Source organism: Chanodichthys erythropterus, chromosome 10 (genome assembly GCF_024489055.1).
Source record: "Chanodichthys erythropterus isolate Z2021 chromosome 10, ASM2448905v1, whole genome shotgun sequence".
NCBI lineage: Eukaryota > Metazoa > Chordata > Actinopteri > Cypriniformes > Xenocyprididae > Chanodichthys > Chanodichthys erythropterus.
Window position 1 is genome coordinate 33,843,328 of NC_090230.1, and position 23,360 is coordinate 33,866,687.

The following is a 23,360-nucleotide window of genomic DNA, read 5'->3' on the forward strand; positions in this document are numbered from 1 at the left end:
CTTTTTTTGCAAGCCTTCATTTCCCGGGAGATAAAATGACATTTAAAGCCTCCAGAGTGCGTGTGATCTCAAATCCAGCTCTCATTTGAACAATTACTGAGACAGAGCTCCATTAAAGACCATCAAACGCATCTGTGACATGCTGTTTATAGCCATAGATAATGAATGCGGGTTTTTTTAATGCTTATGAAGAAAATTAATGGGAAAAATACTTGCATCACACTCAAGAGACAAATGAATAGAAGTACATTAACAAAAATACAAGCATAACATTTCCAAATTATCTTTCCCCATAGACTTTTAGTGTAAGTGCACTGTGTTTTTGCTTACTGAGGGACAAATATATATTGCTTTCTGTGGTTATAAACAGCAGGCTTCACCCGGAACTGTCTTTTAAGGTTTTGATTTGATTGAATTAATCGACTTAATACCGAGTCAGAGACGTGCTTACCTTTCTGTAATCTCCAGCTGGCTAGTCAGAGCTTCGTCCTCAAGCTGCCAAAAAAACAAACATGATACATGATAAATCAATCACTCAAACCAACTGAGAATGTCACAGAGCAAAGCATTTCAGGAAACGTCTAAGACGACTCAGACAGATAAACACCTTCTGCTGCGTGTAGATGTCCAACTCCTGAGCCAACATCCCTTTCTCGTCCTGGAGCGACACCTGCCTCTGAGACTTCTGATTGGCTGACAGTTTTAGCTCCTCACTACAGAGAGATAAAGAGGGAGGTAATGCTTATAATACCATACAGGACTAGCATTTTACCATACTAGTGTTCTGCAGGATGTGAATTTTCTGTATGCATTCAACACCTGGATGACTTAACAATACTGTTCAAAAGTTTGGAGTCAGTACGAAAAAAAAAAGAAAGAAAATAAATTAACACTTTTATTCAAATCAGCATATTAGAATGCTTTCTGAAGGATCATGTGACTGAAGCATGGAAGCTTGTTTCTGCCATGAAATAAAAACTAAAAAAGGTAACTGTGACTTTTTATTTCACAATTCTGAGTTTTTTCTCAGAATTGCGAGATAAAAAAGTCAGAATTGCGAGATAAAGTCAGAATTGCGAGATAAAGTCAGAATTGCAAGATAAAGTCAGAATTGCGAGATAAAAAAAGTCTGAATTGCGAGATAAAATAGTCAGAATTGCAAGATATAGTCAGAATTGCGAGATATAAAGTCAGAATTGCAAGATATAAAGTCAGAATTGTAAGATATAAAGTCAGAATTGCGAGATAAAAAAAGTCAGAATTGCAAGATAAAAAAGTCAGAATTGCGTGATATAAAGTCAGAATTGCGAGATATAAAGTCAGAATTGCGAGATATAAAGTCAGAATTGCGAGATATAAAGTCAGAAATGCGAGATAAAAATTCAGAATTGCAAGATAAAAAAGTCAGAATTGCGAGATATAAAGTCAGAATTGCGTGATATAAAGTCAGAATTTCGAGATATAAAGTCAGAATTGCGAGATATAAATTCAGATTTGCGAGATATAAAGTCAGAATTGCGAGATATATAATCAGAATTGCTAGATAAAGTCAGAATTGCGAGATAAAGTCAAAATTGCGAGATAAAATAGTCAGAATTGCGAGATATAGTCAGAATTGCGAGATAAAAAAGTCAGAATTGCGTGATATAAAGTCAGAATTGCGAGATATAAAGTCAGAATTGCGTGATATAAAGTCAGAATTGCGAGATATAAAGTCAGAATTGCGAGATATAAAGTCAGATTTGCGAGTTATAAAGTCAGAATTGCGTGATATAAAGTCAGAATTGCGAGATATAAAGTCAGAATTGCGAGATATAAAGTCAGATTTGCGAGTTATAAAGTCCGAATTGCGTGATATAAAGTCAGAATTCCGAGATATAAAGTCAGAATTGCGTGATATAAAGTCAGAATTGCGAGATATAAAGTCAGAATTGCGAGATATAAAGTCAGATTTGCGAGTTATAAAGTCAGAATTGCGAGATATAAAGTCAGAATTGCGAGATAAAAAAGTCAGAATTGCGTGATATAAAGTCAGAATTCCGTGATATAAAGTCAGAATTCCGAGATATAAAGTCAGAATTCCGAGATATAAAGTCAGAATTGCGTGATATAAAGTCAGAATTGCGAGATATAAAGTCAGATTTGCGAGTTATAAAGTCAGAATTGCGAGATATAAAGTCAGAATTGCGTGATATAAAGTCAGAAATGCGTGATATAAAGTCAGAAATGCGAGATATAAAGTCAGAATTGCGAGATATAAAGTCAGAATTGCGAGATATAAAATCAGAATTGCGTGATATAAAGTCAGAATTGCGAGATATAAAGTCAGAATTGCGTGATATAAAGTCAGAATTGCGAGATATAAAATCAGAATTGCGTGATATAAAGTCAGAATTGCGAGATATAAAGTCAGAATTGCGAGATATAAAGTCAGAAATGCGAGATATAAAGTCAGAAATGCGAGATATAAAGTCAGAATTGCGAGATATAAAATCAGAATTGCGTGATATAAAGTCAGAATTGCGAGATATAAAGTCAGAATTGCGTGATATAAAGTCAGAATTGCGAGATATAAAATCAGAATTGCGTGATATAAAGTCAGAATTGCGAGATATAAAGTCAGAATTGCGTGATATAAAGTCAGAATTGCGAGATATAAAGTCAGAATTGCGTGATATAAAGTCAGAAATGCGTGATATAAAGTCAGAAATGCGAGATATAAAGTCAGAATTGCGAGATATAAAATCAGAATTGCGTGATATAAAGTCAGAATTGCGAGATATAAAATCAGAATTGCATGATATAAAGTCAGAAATGCGAGATATAAAGTCAGAATTGCGAGATATAAAATCAGAATTGCGTGATATAAAGTCAGAATTGCGAGATATAAAATCAGAATTGCGTGATATAAAGTCAGAATTGCGTGATATAAAGTCAGAAATGCGTGATATAAAATCAGAAATGCGAGATATAAAGTCAGAAATGCGAGATATAAAGTCAGAATTGCGAGATATAAAATCAGAATTGCGTGATATAAAGTCAGAATTGCGAGATATAAAATCAGAATTGCGTGATATAAAGTCAGAATTGCGTGATATAAAGTCAGAAATGCGTGATATAAAATCAGAAATGCGAGATATAAAGTCAGAATTGCGAGATATAAAATCAGAATTGCGTGATATAAAGTCAGAATTGCGAGATATAAAGTCAGAATTGCGTGATATAAAGTCAGAATTGCGTGATATAAAGTCAGAAATGCGAGATATAAAGTCAGAATTGCGAGATATAAAATCAGAATTGCGTGATATAAAGTCAGAATTGCGAGATATAAAATCAGAAATGCGAGATATAAAGTCAGAATTGCGAGATATAAAATCAGAATTGCGTGATATAAAGTCAGAATTGCGAGATATAAAGTCAGAATTGCGTGATATAAAGTCAGAATTGCGTGATATAAAGTCAAAATTGCGAGATATAAAGTCAGAATTGCGTGATATAAAGTCAGAATTGCGTGATATAAAGTCAGAATTGCGATATAAAGTCAGAATTGCGTGATATAAAGTCAGAATTGCGATATAAAGTCAGAATTACGATATAAAGTCAGAATTGCGTGATATAAAGTCAGAATTGCGTGATATAAAGTCAGAATTGCGATATAAAGTCCGATTTGCGAGTTATAAAGTCAGAATTGCGAGATATAAAAGTCAGAATTGCGAGATATAAAGTCAGAATTGCGTGATATAAAGTCAGAATTGCGAGATATAAAGTCAGAATTGCGTGATATAAAGTCAGAATTGCGATATAAAGTCAGAATTGCGTGATATAAAGTCAGAATTGCAATATAAAGTCAGATTTGCGAGTTATAAAGTCAGAATTGCGTGATATAAAGTCAAAATTGCGAGATATAAAGTCAGAATTGCGTGTCATGATATCCAATTGTGATGGAAAAAACAATGACGTTCTTTCTTAGAATTGTGACTTTATATCTTACAGTCCTGACTTTATATGTACTATTTCAGTTTTTAAAAACAAATTTTCAACATAAAATCCTATTTAATTATTTGTATTTATGATACATGGTGATGTTCATATTCTTTCTGATGCTGGTGACATTAAGTCCTCAACATTTCAGATCACCCTGATGTCAATCCTGTTATTCCTCCATTTTCCTCTCAAGTGAATGCATCATACTTAATATATCATCTTCCTTTCCATCAGCACCTCTTAACTGTTTAAAACATTTCATAGACCGAGCGTTTGACAAATAAGAGCGTTTGCTTACAAAAAGTGGTAGTAAAACCGTGAGCACCACAAAGTCACAACAGAAAGGTCACCGTCATCCTTCTCGTGTGTAACGAATAAGCCAATCTATTTTTACCCACAGTGCATTATGATACAGGAATAAATCAAATCATGCACGCTCCAAACTCAAGCAGAAAATCAAGGTGAGGTCTCTGTACGACAGAAGCGCGAGAACAAATGCAGCTTCATGAAACTACAGGCTAAAAGATTCACACAAATTCAAAAAGAATATGCTGCATTTAATGAAGAATAACACAATATTTTTGTTCATAAAGAAAAATAGGCTTTTTTAAAATTACAATATTACGCATTCATGAGTGTCAGAAGATCAACAGAGCATTACGAAAGGAACTCTGTCAGATCTCACGTGGAGTCAAGACCATTACACAGGCGGAGAGGAGCAGCTGTAGCTGGAGAGACGCGGTTACGTAAAACTCCCTGAGGAGAGACGCTCACTTCTGAAGCTTTCGGATGAGAGTATCTTCAGTGCAAGAGTTCAGGAGAGGCTTCACACGGTACCTGCTCGCATCACCGGAGCCTTCACTTGCTGGACATGCCGATCAGCTGCAGCTTGAAGGAGCGTGTCAGATTGGCTTGAGTTACGAAGGCTTTGTGCCGCTTTAGTTTAAAGTCAACCTGAATTCAAAATGGACCCCATTTACACCACCATAAAATCATTTTGAGCTAAAGGTTTCTGCTTATATGTTTAAATTCATTTTGCAAACAAATGTATTGCATACAATTTGCAAATTTATTAAGCAAATAAATTGAGTTTTATGAAATATGTATATGAATATGAATATGAAATATTTTATGAAAACGTTAAATTTACAGTTTTTGGATTTAATTCATTTTGCAAATAAATTTATTGCAAACATATGGCAAAATACTTAGCATGTTGCAAATAAATAAATTGTGCTTGTGAAAAGTTAAACATTTTATCAAAACGTTAAATAATATTTTTGAATTAATTCATTTTGCAAACAAATTGCAAAATAAAAATTTTATGAAAAATTTTAAATTACAATTTGTGGATTTAATTAATTTAGCAAATAAATTAATCGCAAACAAATACCAAAATAATTAGCAAATTTGTTGCAAATAAGGAAATAAAAGGTGCATATAAAAAGTTAAACATTTTATGAAAAAGTTAAATTATTGGAATTAATTAATTTTGCAAACAAATTAATAGCAAACAAATTGCTAAATTATTTGCACATTTATTGCAAATAAATTGTGCTTAAAATATGAAAAGTGGAAGATTTTATGAAAAATTTTAATTACAATTTTTGGAATTAATTCATTTCGCAAAGAAATAGCAAAATAATTAACATTTGTTGCAAATAAGCAAATATATTGTGCTTATGAAAAGTTAAACATTTTGTGAAAAATTTAAATTATTATTTAGAATTAATTCATTTTGCAAACAAATTTATTGCAAACAAATAATTAGTGCTTAAATTTGAAAGTGAAACATTTTATGAAATATTGAAATTACATTTGTTTGAAATTCATTTATTTATTTTTTGAAGTATGTATCTTTTTCAGCGGGTGTCACCAAACCCTCTATACTTTCATATAGAGACATTTTTCACCATACAATCAATTCCTGATGGATAAAATCAAGTTCTGCCCTACATTTTTTTATTGATTATCCTGAATGTGAAATGCTGCAGGCCAGATTCAAACTCATATCGTCCACGTGAGCTCAATGTGTCAGACTCAGATCACGTGCATTACGCCTTTTCTTATACAGAAATCACAGCTGTTGTGACCGAGTGGACTTGTGATGTCATTCTGTGACTCGCTGATCTAAATGAATCACCACAATGGTACCAAAGTACTTACCCAACTAATTCAGATCAAAATCCTTTTTAGCTCCAACTAAGCAGACAATTAATTTAATAAGATGCAGCTGAAAGATGTTAAATAGCGCTTTAATTGTTGCAGCTGTATTCTAGTGGTCAGCACATGTGCTCGGATACTTTTGAGGCTTGATTGTGGCCTTCCTCTCCTCCCTATCTATCATTTCTGTCCTCTCTCTTCTATCATTATCAATAAAAGTGTGAAAAAGTCGAAGTGAATAATAATAAAATAGTCAGCTGACGAGAAAATGCATGAGTGCATGTCAGCAGGACTCACATTTCTTTGCGGAGGCTCCCGATGCGCTGCGTTTCTGAACTCAACTGCTCCTGATACTGAGAGTTCTGCTGCTTCAGGGCCTCAAGCTGGTGGAGGAGATAAAAGATGATTAAAACACAGAAAAATTATGCTTTTGGACAAAATGTGTTGGAGAGCATATTTTAGCATGAAACCTTTCAAGAACACGTATTTTGCATAAAGAAAATCATGCATGTTTAAGAACCTTCATGTATTTTCTTGCAGACAATTATTTTAATAATAATTAAAGGGATAGTTCACCAAAAAAAGAAAATTTCCCATAATTTACCCTTAAGCCATCCTAGGTGTATATGACTTTGTTCTTTCAGCCGAACACAAACTGACTTATATTAAATGATATTCTGGCTCTTCCCAGCTTTATAATGGCATTGAATAGTGCCCAAGTTTTTTAAGCTACAAAAATCACATCCATAGATCATAAAAGTACTCCATATAGTAATCCATGGCTTCCGGAGAGAGACACTCTGACCCGATGTATGATTTAGCTCCTCTTTTCTTATATCGAAATCCTCTGACAATTTTCTTTAAAACTTCTCATTTTAGATTTCTAATTTGTGACTGGCATTTTATTTTGATCTATCCTCTTTGCTTCTTGGTTCATCAATCCTCACCTGAGCTTATGCTATGCCTACGTCATATGTTGGGTCAGAGGTCACCCTTCCACTAGAACTTGACTCTGGCTTCCAGCAACAGCCATACGAGCGTTCAAGACAGTTATTATAGTTTATAACATTTTAAACATGGATATTTTTCTTACAAAAGCCCATTGCTTTGTTTTAGAAGGCATTTATTAATCCACTGGAGTCGTACGGATTACTTTTATAATGGATGGATGCATTATTTTGGGCTTCAAAAAAATCAGGCACTATTTAATGCCATTATAAAGCTTGGAAGAGCCAGGATATTATTTAATATAAGTCCAGTTGTGTTCGGCTGAAAGAAGAAAGTCATATACACCTAAGATGGCTTGAGAGTGAGTAAATTATGGGATCTTTTTTGTGTAAACTATACCTTTAAGCATTTGTCACCCTGAATTCTCATTACCACAAAAATATCTAATTTTCATACCTGCAATATGAAAAAAACTAGATTGTATAAATACTATTAACATTTACATGTGTATTTCTACAATGGTAGTATTGGTTGTACTTTCTTAGTTCTTAATTACAGTATTTTTCTAAATGTCAGTAAATATCCAGTAGTTTTTGGAGGGAAGCAGTGCTGTTTCTAACTAAAACTATTAAACATGCTTTTGTAAATTTGAATAAAAAGTTGAAATAAAATATAAATATAAATATTACATAAAAAACTGAAAACTGAACATTTAAAAGCAAAAGCTAATTCAAAATATTAATAATAGTATGTAAATAATATTACAATAACACTGGGGAAAAGGCATTTAATTGTCATGAAAATAATAACGTGATTATGCACAAAGGTGTTCTAGATGTTTTTTGACGTTTTCATATCCAAAAACTAAAATCAGACAATCTCTCCTCAACAAGACATGATTTGAATTACCAATTATTTCTGTAGCACAAACATTGCAGAACAAGATACATGCCAAAGTTTAAAATTCAAGAGTTAGAGATTGGAACAAATACCTAAACATGAGTAATGGTGATGCCTTCTTTAGCAAACACCTCTAAAAGTCATGTGAACAATGAAAAATGTCCATGTTTGCAAAGTATAATCAATGCAAAATCACATATAGGACTAATACATGCACAACTAATACTCTCAGACTGTCAAATCCGGTGAAGTCAGATTACTGTTCCCATGAGACCCATAATTCAATCCCATCACACTCACTGTAACTAACTGGTCTGCATCAGACCGAAGCGCTAATTACACTCTTCAGCACAAACGCCTACAACTGGCCGAGTTGGTAATAATCACTTTCATCTACATGCCAAGATCCAACATCAATGTTTTATTACAAATCAGCAGAGATTAGGCTGTGCTGATATCTCTGAGTGATTCAGTGTTTACATTGAGAAAGATCGAGAGAATCCGTGATGACTGAGGAATTATGCTGTCATCAGTGAATTAAATGTCATCAAACAACCGTTTCACACAGACTCGCACACGTGAAAACATTCTTCAACTCAATGTCCGCGGCTTAACATCTCCATTACTCACAGAAATAACATGCACGAGATAAAGTCACACGTCATAGGGTTTTCTTTCCTTTTTACGCATAAAAACATCTAAAAAATCAGAAAGAGACAAAAAATACAGATGCATATATGCTTTTTTTAAGTGTATAGTAAAATTCCATCAAATTGAATTGAATAATCCTTACATATTTCTCATAATTAAGAATTTTAAATAAGTAAAAAAAAATAGAGCTTCATAAAATTTTTTTTATAAATCTCAATCGAAATGTGATTTGTATTTATAAATTTAAATGAAAAAAAAAATTAAAATGTTTAAATTTATGAATACAAATCACAAACTAAATGGTCCATTCCCTTATTCTCATTTAAAATTATTAATGAATTATATTAATAATTATATGCAAGGATTATTTAGTTAAATTTAACAGAATTTTACTATACAACTGAAAATCGTAAATATTAAAAAAAGGCTTTTTAGTGTAGGCATATCCGAAAATTATTACCAATATCCAACTAATGGCTAATGTCATGGGAAAAAATGCCAACAAAATTTGAAATGTGATGGAAAAACTTTTTTTTTTATTAGTAACATCTAATATTTTTCATATTTCTATTCTGAATTATTGTAATTATTCAGATAGAGTATCATTTTAATGTATTGATTGAATACTGAATTCAAGTATCTTATGATTATTTGGTTATAAAACTGGTTATAACATCAAAAATGTTCTCCTGAAAACAAACTTTAGAAGTTAGATATTTTAGTTAATTTCTGACACTGCCCGATATTATAAATCAATACATTGAGGGGAAAAACAACAACAAACAGCGCTCACATTAAACCTCATCTAAAATAATACACATTTCAAATGCAATCAGCCACCAAAACATGCATACCACTAAAATGGGTTTAAATGAGAAAAAATAAGCCAATATCATCCCAAAACAATTCCCATAGTTAAAAAAATATCTAATATTGCTAAATGGTCCAACCATGGTCACCAATATACAGTACCATGCATCCCCAGAAGGGAAGAGCACTACAGAAGAGCGACCTTTACCTGGCAGAGCGAGGTATAAACGCTGCCCGTGTAGTTCTGTTGGAGCGCTGTCACATCCATGCTGCTGTGTCCTTCCTATTTTTTCCAAACAAATGTGCCCTATCAATAATACATCCCCCTACAGCCCCCTGCAGCGAGAGAGAGAGAGGCGCTCACACGAGCTTGCGCTCCAGCACACGCTCACGTTTGCACAAACACACGCTCTGAAAAGCATCACACAGGGCAGCTTCATTATGTAAGGACGACAAGCCCCGCCCCTCTCGAAACACCCCCCTGCTGTCCCCGCCCCCCACCTTCTGCTGTTCTCCGTCATCAGTGCTCATTCATCCTGTATTAGCTGTTTCTACATGACGAGACTATCCATGATCGTCTCTGGTGACATCAGAGGAATGAAACCCTTGTGTGAGCAAGAGCTCAGTCATGGTTTCTATTTAAATATTATTTGAAGAATGTACACTACCGTTCAAATGTGCGGGGTCATTTTTTTTTTTTTTTTAGCAAAAATGACATTGTGGCAAAAATTCTATATATTTTTTTTTTCTTTTAACTGTGTATTCATCAAAGAATCCTGAAAAATAAAGTTAGAATGATTTCTGAAGGATCACGTGACACTGAAGACTGGAGTAATGATGCTGAAAATTCAGCTTTGATCACAGAAAACACAGTTCTTTTCAATTTCATTTCATAATATTATTGTTTTTACTGTATTTTTGATTCAATATATGCAGCCTTGACAAGCACTTCTAAGAGACTTCTTTCAAAATATTAAAAATCTTACCGACCCTAAACTTTTGAACGGTAGTGTATTTTTTTAAAGCTGCGGCAGAGGCTGTGTGAGAGACTTCCGTCATCCTTGAATGACAGAAAATAGAAGGAAATTCAGGCTAACCTAAATTAACTCTGCTTTTTTAAACCTTGAGGGGACAAAAGTCCAAAATGAGGTCATAATAAGGCTGTCTTTTTCAATACATAAACCAAAAATAAATTTAAAGGGACAGTTCACCCAAAGATTTTAATTCCGTCATAATTTACTCACACTTGTTGTTCTAAACCTATAAAACAGCATTATTTGACAATATTACATTCTAAATAAAGTCTTCTGAAGTCATTTGATAGCTCTGTGTGAGGAATAGAGTGAAATTTAAATAAATCTCCTCTGGTATAACACAATAAGTTATGATATGTCTTGAAAAGAATTCCAATATAGTGTAAAAAGATGCTTGCACACTTCCATTTTTTTTTTATATGCATGCAGATGCTTAACAGATTATGCTTGCCATTAGTTTATCCACACAAATGTCTTCAAATCAAGACCATCATTATTGTTCCTAATAAATAAGGTTCATGAGTGAATATCCACAGACTGAATCCTCTGAACCACTGCAGGTGAGTCTCTGTAATACAGATGCTGAATCAAGCAAGAACTATCGCCCGAGGACCAGTGACATAAGAAGACCTGTGACTCTTTCACGCAGTCTGCCATATGTGAAAAGCACAAGCGCAGGATGCAAGTCTCCTCTTGCCGTCGGGCTGATTATGTAAGGCCATGTATGAGCGCACAGAACATGCTTTACATGCAGGCTGCAGGCGGTCAGATGTAGAGGACTCATGCATGAACTAACAATGTGTCTAAACCATTATGTCACTAACAGGACAGTTACATAGTGAACAATCTCTGCTCACCTCTTAAATAAACCACATGAGCTGTGGAAAAAAGCGATCTAGGAGCTTTATACAGCGGATGCCATTGAAAACATGATAAGTCTATCTGCTGCTCTAAATAAAGTCTATAAACTTCATCGTACAGCAGTGCTATTGTATGCACGGGAATACCTCAAATCATGTGAACTGGCAAGGAGATCTAGTGAGCAACCACGCCTCACACAGTCGACTTTTGAACAGGTAAAGATCTTCAAAAGTGTCACACCCTTCCAAGTCCCTTTCAGACATCTTCACACGGATATGAAGTGAAAGTAACGAGGAGTCATAAAACACTGTTTATCTTTATGTTATGAAGAGTAAAGCGTACTTACCTCCACCTGCAGCTCCTTATTCTCGTGCTCCAGCTTTTCATCAGACTGTGTGCGAGAAAACCTCTGATTACTACACTTTTTGAACAACATGCTCAAATATGCACTAGTTTGGGGTTGGTAAGATTTGTTTTTGAATGAAGTCTCTTATGCTCATCAAGGCTACATTTATTTGAACAAAAATACAGTAAAAAAAAAAAAAAAAGTAATACTGTGAAATATTATTAGTTTAAAAATAACTTTTCTATTTTAATAAGTTTTAAAATTCATTATTTCTATGATCAAAGCTGAATTACTTCAGTGTCACATGATCCTTCATAAATCAGTCTAATATGCTGATTTATGCTGAATTTCTTATTATCAGTGTTGAAAACAATTGTGCTGATTAATAACTCTGAAAACTGTGATGAATATTTTCAGGATTCTTTGATGAACAGAAAGTTCAAAAGAACAGCATTTATTTAAAATAGAAATCTTTTGTAACATTATAAATAAACTAAAGACTGTCACTTTTGATAGATTAAATGCATCCTTGCTGAATAAAACTATTAAATATAAAAAAAAAAAAAAACGTATTGACCCCAAACTTTTGAACAGTAGTGTTCTACCTGACACACTTTCTCGAAGGCTCACAGAGAAACATGATGGCATTTTGTTATGGCATATATTAACAGTATAAAGAATTAATAACAGATGGATATGTTAGAGTTGGCCAACCTGACAAGTTATTGTTATTACTGTAAAATCATAATAAATAAATATGCAATCTCCTTCAAGCAATGTAAAATAACTTTGGTACTTTGGAAATTATAATAAATTGTTTCCAAAACTTAAAAGGATAATGGTGACCAAAAAACGTATATGAGTAATGCATTTTCTTATTTCAGAATTTTCTGAATTTCTAATATATTTTCACTGAATTTTGATGAAATATTATGTAACACTACCGTTCAAAGTTTGGGGCCATTATTATTTCTTTAATTAATATTTTTATTCAGCAAGGATGCATTAAATCATAAGTGACAAGTGATTTTATATATATATATATTATAAAAAATTTGAATAATTAAGATTTAATTATGTTTTTGAAAGAAGTCTCCTTTGCTTCTGATTCCATTAGTTAGTCTTCAGTGTCACATGATCATTCAAAAATCATTCTAATGTGCTTTACAAATAACATTTAAGGCACAATATGTAACTTTTCGCCTCTAGAGGTCACCTATTCAAAACGAAGGCATAGCTTGATGACGCCGAGATTGAGCGCGGAATCATGGGAGTTGTCATCTTCACCTCACAGCCAGGGGGAAAAAATCTGACTGGACTCGGGCAGAAATCATGTTCATGAATATGAAGTATATAAGTAATATAATATATTACTGTAATATGAAGCAAAGCAGGACTGAGTGCTGTGAGAGCTGAACGAGGCCGCTGGAGCTCGCCAAGCGCGACACACGGCTCGAGAGCAGCTGAACTTTTATTATGCTGCAGTCGCCGCTTCCGCTTCTTCCATCAAACGTATGTGGGGTAATGCAGCACTGTTTATCATATTAGATACATTTGAATGTGTTGAAAATTATGTTATAACGTTATTCTGTGTGTTCGTTCGATGGTGCACTGCAGTAAGCTAGATCGATCAAAAATCTTACATATTGTGCCTGTAACATTAAAAATCTTACCCACCATTGACCGGTAGTGTATAAAACAGCAGGAGCGACTGGGCATCTGTTTTACAGTATTAAATGTCAGTCACCTGGTTTTGGTTTTTGTAGGCTTTCAGTTCCGCCACCTGCCGTTCCAGCTCAACACTCCTCTCTGTGATTCTGCTCAACTCTCCTTCTGTTTGCCCCAACTTCTCCTTCAGCTCCTTCATCAGAAGCTCTCTCTCTTCGCCCTTCACCTGTTCCTGCTGCTTCCAGGCGGATACATCCCTCTGCAGGTCCTCCTTCTCCCTGGACATCTGATCCAGCTTCTCTTTCTCCGTTTTCATGTTCCTTTCCATTTCTGCCGCCACACCGAAGAAGGGGAGGAGGTCATAGAGGAGCTCATGCAGCAGTATTTGTGCTAATACGATCATTTTCCCCAAACTTTCACACAAATTGGATTGCGGAGCAAGTAAAAAGTGTGCCGTTGTGAATTACGGCTCTGCTGGGAATGGCTGGTTTATCTCATGAGCATGCAAAAATGACTGTGCGGGGCTGTTCGCGCTGGCACAGACTCACATGCCAAGGATGCAAATATATAAAGGATCAGATGCTTAACGGTAGCTAAAGAGCATTTTAATGCTTTTGATGAGTCATGTTTTACTTACCTTGCATTGCTTGTGTTGCTTTATTATTGTCCTCTGCTGCTGTGTCAAGCTTCTTTGTCTAAAATCAAACAAAACAAACAATTTAATTGGTACAGTACAACATACTGGCCAAAAACAAATGTTTACCTTGGTTTGATTCATGTGCATTTTTAAAATATGCATAGTTATTATGCATACTTAAAGGGATCCTTGATTATGATTTCACTTTTTTAACTTTAGTTAGTGTGTAATGTTGCTGTTTGAGCATAAACATCTGCAAAGTTATGACGCTCAAAGTTCAAAGCAAAGGGAGATATTTTCTTTTACAGAAATCAACAACAAACGGCTGGTTGGGACTACAACAAGACATGTTTTTGTGACATCACAAAACCCCAAATTTACATAAACCCCACCCCGAGAACACACAACAAAGGGGGTGAGGCCATGTTGGGCTGCTTTAGAGAAGAGGAAGAGTTGTTGTAGTAGAGTGTTGTTGACATGCCGTTATTTTACACCAGAGACTTATATTACATCTTGTGAAAAGGGGCATTATAGGTCCCCTTTAAGTAATATATATATATATATATATATATATATATAAACAGCTATAAACAGCTCTGTAATCCATGGCCTCTCAAGACTTCTTTGTTGAATAGAAAAGATTCCAAGTACCATGATTTTGTAATGATATAACAGAGAAATGTATGCATCCTAAGGCACATCTAAATGATTTAATAATATAAAGGCAGTTATTAGATCACCATATGGGCTGGAAGGCGGCATATGTACAGCACAAGAAACATTTTTTTTAAAATACGTGTCATTTTCTTGTAATCATTGTGTGTAATAAAAACCAGGGTTTTTCAGGTTAGTAAATAAGGAGTGTTACCAGATCTTGCAGCTGCTGCTGAAGGGATGTTTTGTCCTGTTCAGAGGAGGCGAGTTTCTGCTGGAATAGAAGCACCTCCTTCTGTCTGTTCTCCAACTCAAAGTTCAACTCCTTGATCTATAAGAAAGCACAGAACACAGTGATTAATTCTTATGATGTAAATGTCTTCTGATCTAAAAGTAAATGTTATAATGCTTGTTATTTAGGTCCATTAGGGAGGGAATGAACGGACCTTTTTGTCTTGTAATGGAGGCGAGGCTGATCCGGCGGTCTCGGCCCGGAGAGTTCTCAGCTGAAGCTGCAGGTCGGACACCTCCTTTTCCAGCTCCATGATCCTGGAGCGCTCGGACACTGTGGCGACCTACAGCAGGAGACGAGACTTAATCAACTGCTAAGTGTGACCAAACTGGGAGACTATGAAGGTATTTAACATAAACTAGATATTTTCTACATGAGAAACATCGGTAACACTTTAGTATGCGGAACAATTCTCACTTTTAACTAATTGCTTATTAGCTTACATGGCTGTTTATTACTTATAAAGCACATATTAATGCCTTATTCTGCATGACAATATTCTACATCCCGAAATTTTTGATCATACAAATGCAGCCTTGGTGAGCAGATGCATTTTCTTTAAAAAAAACTTCAGAAAAGCCAATAACTTTTGAAAAGTAGTGTAAACCAAAGATACTTTTAAAAATGCACTTTACAATTTAAATTATATGTATTTTCCCACACTACAGAAAGCTATTGAGAATTATGGTAAAAAAAAAATGTGCTTAAATGACATGAGAAAAAAAAAAAAAAACTAATAATATTCTTTATACAGAATAATTTATTTTCTCCTTTTGACTCTGGGATGAAAAATGACTTGCAGAGATGCACCCAGTGGTGCTTACAAAAAAAAAAGACCTACCTCAATCCATCATGGAATAAAAAATAATCACTTTCCCAAAATAAGCAAAATCTCTTCGGTGCATGGGGATCTGACTTTTACCCCAAGAGAAATCTCTCTGCCCCTCCCATCTGACAGATTCATTTACCCTAGTATCCTCTAACTCCCTCTGGAGTTTATCTGCTTTGGTCTTTTCAAAGAGAAGACTCTGTTCGAGCTCCTTTATGTGGGCATGCTCCAGTTTGGTCTGCGTCTGTTAGTAGACAGAAGAGGAAAAGAGAGAGACAACACCAACGGCGCGGTCACGTGCCAGCCAAAAGCCAAGTACGAAGAGCTTCATGCAGATCTTGACATCATCCTCCTCAATGAATGAGGACAAAGACAGCAGTGACACACACACAGAGCGGCGTGAAGACGGAGGGTCGCATTAAAAAAAAAAAAAAACAAGAACACAAAGACATGAAACAGATGTGACTGGCTCAAAGAGCAGATGAAAGAGAGATTGAGGGTGTCAATAATAAAAGAATGAAAGAATGATGGAATGAAATGTGTGAAAATGATCAAAGATGAAAAGAGAAGAATGCAGGGATGAAAGAGTGAATGAATGAATAAATGAAGACAGTAAGGTGAATAAAGCATCAAAGAGTCAATGCAAAAATAGCTACGAAATTTGTTTGTTGTTGTTTTTTAAGAAAGTTTGATATTGTTTTAAGAAACTCAATGTGATTTAAGGACTTGTCAATGAAATATTGTCATTTAATAACATGATTTGATCTTGAAACAAAATGTATCTATCTATCTATCTATCTATCTATCTATCTATCTATCTATCTATCTATCTATCTATCTATCTATCTATCTATCTATCTGTCTGTCTGTCTGTCTGTCTGTCTGTGTCTATCTATCTATCTATCTATCTATCTATCTATCTATCTATCTATCTATCTATCTATCTATCATTGTGGTCACAAGTCAATACTGATTATTTCTGCATTAACACAGTGAGATCTGTGACAGGTGACTGCGCTGGTCCACTCATATTCAGTTTCTCTCTATGTAAACGTATACGATAGGGTCACTTTACCTCTAGGTCACCTTTGGTAATGCAAGCTTCCTCTACACGAAACTGCAGGTCCTCCACTTTTCTGTGGGATAAAAGGGACACTTCAAGCCCTTAAATGTGTCTTAACACATTCACAAGTTCTTCTGCAATAATCAAGCAACATGTAAAGTATTTTAAAAAATCAGGATTACCTTTTTTCCTCTTCCAGTTGATTCATCAACTCTACTTTATCTCTGTCTGCAGTCTCCACAAGTCTCCGCAACTGGTCCAACTTGGCTTCCATCTCGAGGGAGTACTTCAAAAACACATGCAAAGTTTTAAGATTTATTAGGATTCAACACTTGTGTGCATCTTAGGGCATATACACCCGGCGCAATGCGACGCCAGGCGCGACAAGTGTTTTTTGCTAGTTTCAGCCTGACGCAGTTATCATTTTCACATCCAGCACCCACGTTGTTTAAATAGCAAATGCACTCGCACCCATCTGTTCACCCATGGGCATACTGGTCTGAAAACGAGGTGTGTTCAGGCGCATTGTTGGCTTGTTGCTATTTTGAGGCAACTGAAAACGACTACGCCATTGACCAACAAAAACCTGGTCTAAGGTCAATGGTGCAGTATTTACATGTCATAATGGATAGTCATTGCATGTATCAGAATTACCTATTTGCAGTAATGACGAATTAAATTTGACCAATCGTGGCAATACGCACATTGGTTGAGGGTGTCTATATTCCACCATGTAAATAGCAATCCGCCTTGGTGCAAGCGCACCTGGCTTATAAAGGAAATTGGAGATGACACTCTGATTGGTTTATTGCATGTTATGCCCAAAACACAAACATGACTCATTAAGAGACTAGGTAGGACCCTTTTAGACCAGGCGCCTGGCACGCTGACCATTTTTTCCATTGTTAAACTAGCAAAAGTGTATTCGGACACACTCTAAGTGCACCTGCGCCATGTGCTTCAGATCATGCGCTTAGAATGTTAAAGTAGGGCCCTTAGAGTCTGGTTTATCATCACAAGATGATTACTTTCATGTAATGATGTTATAGTATAAACTACTGACCTGTTCCTGACCCTGTCTGAGCAGCACCAGCTCTTGCTGCACCTCCCCGGCATGGCTTGTGGCTCGAGCCACTTCCGTCCTCTCCAGGTCCCGTTCAGCCAGGAGCTGCTCGATGTGCTGCTGCTTCTCCTTCAGGGCCTCCTGCAGGGCCGTGGTGCCTGAGATCTTCCGTGCGTACCGTGCAGACGTCTCTGTGAGCTGAAAATTATTTACAGGCATTATTTCAAATAATATATGGAGAAAAACATAAACTGTGAACGAAAGAAGCAGGACTGTACCAGGCCTGCTCGGCTGGGTTTGCCTCCTACTGAGGAGGTGACAGAGCTGAGGGAGCTGACGGAGGATGCGCTGGGGCTGTTCTTTAGGGTCGACCTGCGCCTGGAGGTTTTGGATTTGGCAGGAGTGGTGGACGGGAATCCGATGCGTGTGACTTTGTGTGTAGGAGCAAATAGTCCATACTTTGGGAGGCACTGAAAATACCTATATGAGTGAAGCATAAAAATACATAAATATTCCCTAATCAAGATGTGCCAAGCTGATAGACTCCTATCCAAACAGAATGAGTGCCGTAATAAAATCAAAGGGTGCTTCAACTAAGTATTAGCTCAGGGTGTGCACACTTATGCAGTTAGTTATTCTAAGTTTTATTTTTTTGTCACTTTGGTTTTCTGTGGCTTTGCATAGGTTGTAATTTTTACATTAGAGCGGTCATGAGCTGCATTGTTCTATTGTTTTCAAAACTCAGTCACTGATAAACTGCCACTGTTTGATTGACAGTTCCAGCATTCGCTGTTTGATTGACAGCTCCAGCGATTGTAAAGGAAGCGTTCTTTGATCGCTTTCTATTTATAATTTACTCACAGTTTAAATATCAGATTATTTTCAACCTACTAAGAGAAACTATGTGAAGTTGACCGTTTAGTCACTGGTTTGATTTAATGACACATGGACAAAGAACATCTTACTGTACATGAATCATTAATATCAGATCAGGCATTAGAATGAACACATTTACTTACATGTTGTTGCATTACTGTCGAGTCCATATCATTGTCAGTTTAATAAAGCCTGCGCTGCAATACGATTGATTTACCAAAGAATCCACAGTGAAATGTACCGAATACAAATAAATAAAGCTCAACTGAGACATTCACATTTTTGAAAATAAATAACCATATTCCTAGCATTAGGATCCTTTGAAAGGTAATGCTATTTTTAGTCCTGTATCGCTCTTCTCTCCTCTTCTCTCGTCATCTCGCTAACACAGCAGTGGGCGGGGCTAATGATGCAATGATGAAGTAGGCATTGATTTCTTCTGTGGAGGCGGAGTTTCACCTATCTGTGGGCACATTCCAGGTTCAGTTGTTCACTGGGCCTACAGTACTGTCAATAAAAGCTTTTATTGGACTAACAAGGATGTTTTCACTTCTGAAGCAGGATATTCTTATAGTACGATGACCTTTTATATATCAAAAGCTCAAGGAAAAGTTGATTTCTCAATTCATGACCCCTTTAAATGCGCAACAGTACTGATATGATTTGTCTGATTCATTTTTTACATCACAAAAAAAGCTGTTTTAACGGGTGTGTAGACTCTTTATATCCACTGTACTTGCAGTACACTTCCTATAAAGCCAGTTCAATTAGAGTAACCTTCTGTTTAAAACAGAAAGTCCTGTTTCCATGGGTTGATCTTGTGTAATCCTGACAAATTGTGGCCTTACCTTGCACCAGCCACTGCCCCATCGTTCTTGCCAAGAGGCTCGTCCAGCTCGACGCCACACCAATCACCTTTCGCGAAGTCAGTTTCGCCTAGGAAACGCACAACACCTGCCTTGGTTCCTCCAACCTAAAGAATTCAACCAAAACATTCCCTCAAACTTCCCTCAAGGAGCCACTGAAGTGTGAAGACAGACTAGAGATTTGGCCTTACCAGTACACGATCACCCAACTTCAGTTCCCGCTGCAACTTCTTGGCCGAATCCGTCTCAGACAGATTGGATGCAGACTCGCTGGCGGCCCTGGTTAGGTTTGTTGAGGTCTTGGTGGTTGCACTTGTGGTCTGAGTGACAGGAGCGGGATCTTTGGCAGGGGAGGCGGACGTCTTGTTGGTGGGAGTCTGCGTGCCATTGGCCTCACGCTCTGCCACGGGAGTACGAGACAGTTTGGAGGGCCGAGTAAATATGCCTCGCAAGTCCTCGCACTGGAAGTAGCGCACTCCAGTCACAGAGCCATCGTTCTTCCCGATGGGCTCGTCGAGAACTATTCCTGCCCACTGGCCTGGTGCAAACTGGGTCCCTCCGATGAACTGCACATAACCCGGTTTATTTCCGTTGACCCAAACACGTTCGCCAACAGCGAAATCTGACGGCGCATCTTGGCCGGTGTTGGAGGTCGGAGATGTTACAGCCTTGGCGCCAGCTGCAGTCAGCAAAAATAAAGGCATGTCATGGCTAAATCAAGTGCATTTAATATGTAACCCATAAATTACTCACTTGAGGTGGGCAAGGTTTTGGTTGGCGCCGCAGCCGGTTTACCAATCTTAGTGGGTGGTTTGAGACCACTCGGCTTCCCTGTACTCATTTTTCCTGCTTTATGCACACAAATGTGCTATTCCTGCAGGGCCTGGAAAAACGGAAACCCTCCCTGACCAGATAGGATTCCCTGACAGAAGAAATGGTAATATAAGTTAAGAATGCAATTTTATTTGTGTTTAATTGTTTTATTGTGTGATGATAAACCCCTAAAAACTCAAAAAGTACCTGTGTCCACCTAAAGGGTTAGGTGAAAATTCTGTCATTAATTACTCACCCTCATGTCACTCAAATCCCGTAAGACTTTCGTTCATCTTTGAAACACAAATGAAATCTTTTTGATGAAATCAGAGAGCTTTCTGTCCCTTCACAGACAGCTACACAACTAACTTTGACTCTTCAAGAAGTTCATAAAGAGATCATAAAACTAATTCATATGAATCGAACGGTTTAGTGCACATTTTCTGAAGAGACTCGATCTCTTTATATAATGATACACATTTAATTTAGGCTTTTATTCACATATAAACATTGATCAGCGAACATAAACAGTAGCTCAACCGAAACTTGATGCATGAGAATGAACCTAATTGGTTCTTTCACGTCATGCGAACATCCTTGAGCTTCCGTTTACCACAACTGTTGTGTGAGATGATGAATGTTTATGTGAATAAAAGCCAAAATTCAAACTGTTCAGCATATTAAGCGATCGAGAAAATTTGGACTAAACCAATCAATTCATATGGATTCGTTTTATGATCTCTTTATTAACTTTTTGAAGCATCAAAGTGGTAATTGTGTAGTTGTCAATGGAGGGACAGAAATCCCTCAGATTTCATCAAAAAGATCTTAATTTGTGTCCTGAAGATGAATGAAGGTCCTACGTATTTGGAAAGACATGGGGGTGAGTAATTAATGTCCGAATTTTCATTTTTGGGTGAACTATCCCTTTAAAGTTGTGACGAAATGGAAACAGCAACAATTGTAACAGATAATCAAAAAAGAAAAAAGGCGGGAATTTTGTTTATTGGTTTTGTGGGCATTGTAGTCTTTCATGAGCAGGCAGGGGCGGGGTTTAAGCTGACTAAATGATTGGAGAAGTCCTGCACTAACACTAAACTGATGTACATGGCTGCATCCGAAATTGCATACTTCCCCACTATATAGTAGGCAAAAAACAAAGTATATGACAAAAGAATTCACAGTACTCATAGATGAGTAGGCAAAAATAAACCAGATGACCTACTACTTCCGGCGAGATACTGTGCATATGATGGACACTTTAGTATCCCATGAGGCCACGGGCCAGGATTTGTGAATGACAGTGAAACAAGGCAACTGATGCTTGTAGGAGAACACGTGATTACAACAACATGGCAGATGTAGTATGTCTAGATTACATTCATACTACTTGTATATAGAGTGTACTTTTTTTAGACGTTGTGAAGTACTTACTCAAAATAAGTACCTACTCAAGAGAGTATGCGATTACACATGCAGTCTATAACTTGTTTCATGCTAACTATAATACATAACATGGTAAAAAACATTATTGTCAAAGTGGAATTTTTTAAATAAAAAATGCATGACTTTAACATGGTACTTTTTTGTTAGTGGATGCTGGTGGGAGGAAAGAAATCATATTTATAATTATGATTTTATATTATTAACAGTGATCAAGAAACTAACTGTGGTACTTTGGTGGAAACTGTTGTTACCATGGTAACCATGGCTATTTGTGTCAGTTAATGCCAGTTAATCCTGAATACAAAATAATTTATATTTAGGCTAATCCACAACATGAAACTCAATAAAACTTAATTGTTACACAATTCAGATCTTCCAAAAAAGTACCATGGTAACGTTACTACATTGTCAGTACCACGTCTTTAATTAACATCTAAATATTTTAAGTAATACTAACAATTTATTTCACTTAATGCAATCAGGGATTTCGATCGATTTGGACTCGATTGTTAAAATGACAAAATACATTGTTATTGTTTATTATTCTAGCGAGCTAACGACAACTAGCCAAACGATAACTGTCAAATATCAAAAACTATCCATGAATTTCACATTATATCCCTCTAAACACATATATAAAAATCAGTTTCAGTAAGAAATTCAGTATATTTGTGTTTCTACGTGGCTGTGACTTCACATCATAACACATCATAACTGTCTGCTAGCCGACATTAGCCAGAGGAGCTAATCCTGTAAATGCAACACACATGAGCTCAATACAGTGAGCTTTAGAGGGAATAAAGTGATCATATCCTCTTACCTGAACCGTTTTAATGTCAAGCATTCCTCCGTGATATGGGAAATGAAGGGATTTCTTGTTTGTCTGGATGATCTCACACTAGTGATGATGATGATGATGGGTGAGGCAATTCAACACAAAGCTACACCCAAACACTTAAATTACAGTGACTTTTGACATGATATCTGTATAATGTAAATAGACAGGTTATAGAACAATTAAAAAAAAAAAAAAAAAAAAAAAAAGCCGTAACAGATAAAGTTATGGAAAAGTGGATTTATGGTACGATGCGTGAGGACTTTTGTTTCAGATTAAGTTTTATTATAAAACACTTGTCTTTTAGGCAAATTGCAGTGTCTTGCTGGGGAGAAACAGAAAAAAATAGTTGAGCTGTGATAAAAAATTAATAGCTTTCAGTAAGAATTGTGTGATATAGTTTCAGAAATAATTTATAGGGGTGGAAACAGTCATTTTTTATTGAATTATAGTGAATGAATGTGGCCAAAATGTGTCAGTGGTCTCTGGCGGCCACTAGTGGTCAAATATGGATATTGACAAAAAATGTTTATAACCATTTTTGCCTTGTCACGTTTTTATTTTCCACTTAATTTCCAATAAAGTTTTGACTGACATAAATGCCGCCTTTTGCTTCTGACC

The 23,360-nt window shown here is 36.1% G+C and overlaps 1 protein-coding gene across 2 annotated transcripts in view; it reads right to left on the minus strand.

Annotated features, from left to right (window-relative positions):
- clip1b (CAP-GLY domain containing linker protein 1b) overlaps nt 1-22,864 on the minus strand; it is a 28,415-nt gene extending 5,551 nt beyond the window's left edge. Inside the window, exons 1-17 of one of the 2 annotated variants that reach the window (XM_067397420.1) lie at nt 22,725-22,864; nt 20,399-20,567; nt 19,837-20,324; nt 19,628-19,752; nt 18,182-18,383; nt 17,904-18,101; nt 17,023-17,126; nt 16,853-16,913; nt 15,917-16,021; nt 15,103-15,231; nt 14,871-14,987; nt 14,003-14,060; nt 13,445-13,695; nt 11,698-11,742; nt 6,445-6,530; nt 608-713; nt 452-495 (exon numbers count right to left, since the gene is read on the minus strand). In XM_067397420.1, coding sequence (XP_067253521.1) covers nt 452-495; nt 608-713; nt 6,445-6,530; nt 11,698-11,742; nt 13,445-13,695; nt 14,003-14,060; nt 14,871-14,987; nt 15,103-15,231; nt 15,917-16,021; nt 16,853-16,913; nt 17,023-17,126; nt 17,904-18,101; nt 18,182-18,383; nt 19,628-19,752; nt 19,837-20,324; nt 20,399-20,486 — 2,207 coding nt within the window. In that variant the 5' untranslated portion in view covers nt 20,487-20,567; nt 22,725-22,864. The remainder of the gene's footprint in view (nt 1-451; nt 496-607; nt 714-6,444; nt 6,531-11,697; nt 11,743-13,444; nt 13,696-14,002; nt 14,061-14,870; nt 14,988-15,102; nt 15,232-15,916; nt 16,022-16,852; nt 16,914-17,022; nt 17,127-17,903; nt 18,102-18,181; nt 18,384-19,627; nt 19,753-19,836; nt 20,325-20,398; nt 20,568-22,724) is intronic. The other variant, XM_067397421.1, reaches the window with a different exon arrangement.
- Between the last annotated feature and the right edge of the window lie 496 nt (nt 22,865-23,360).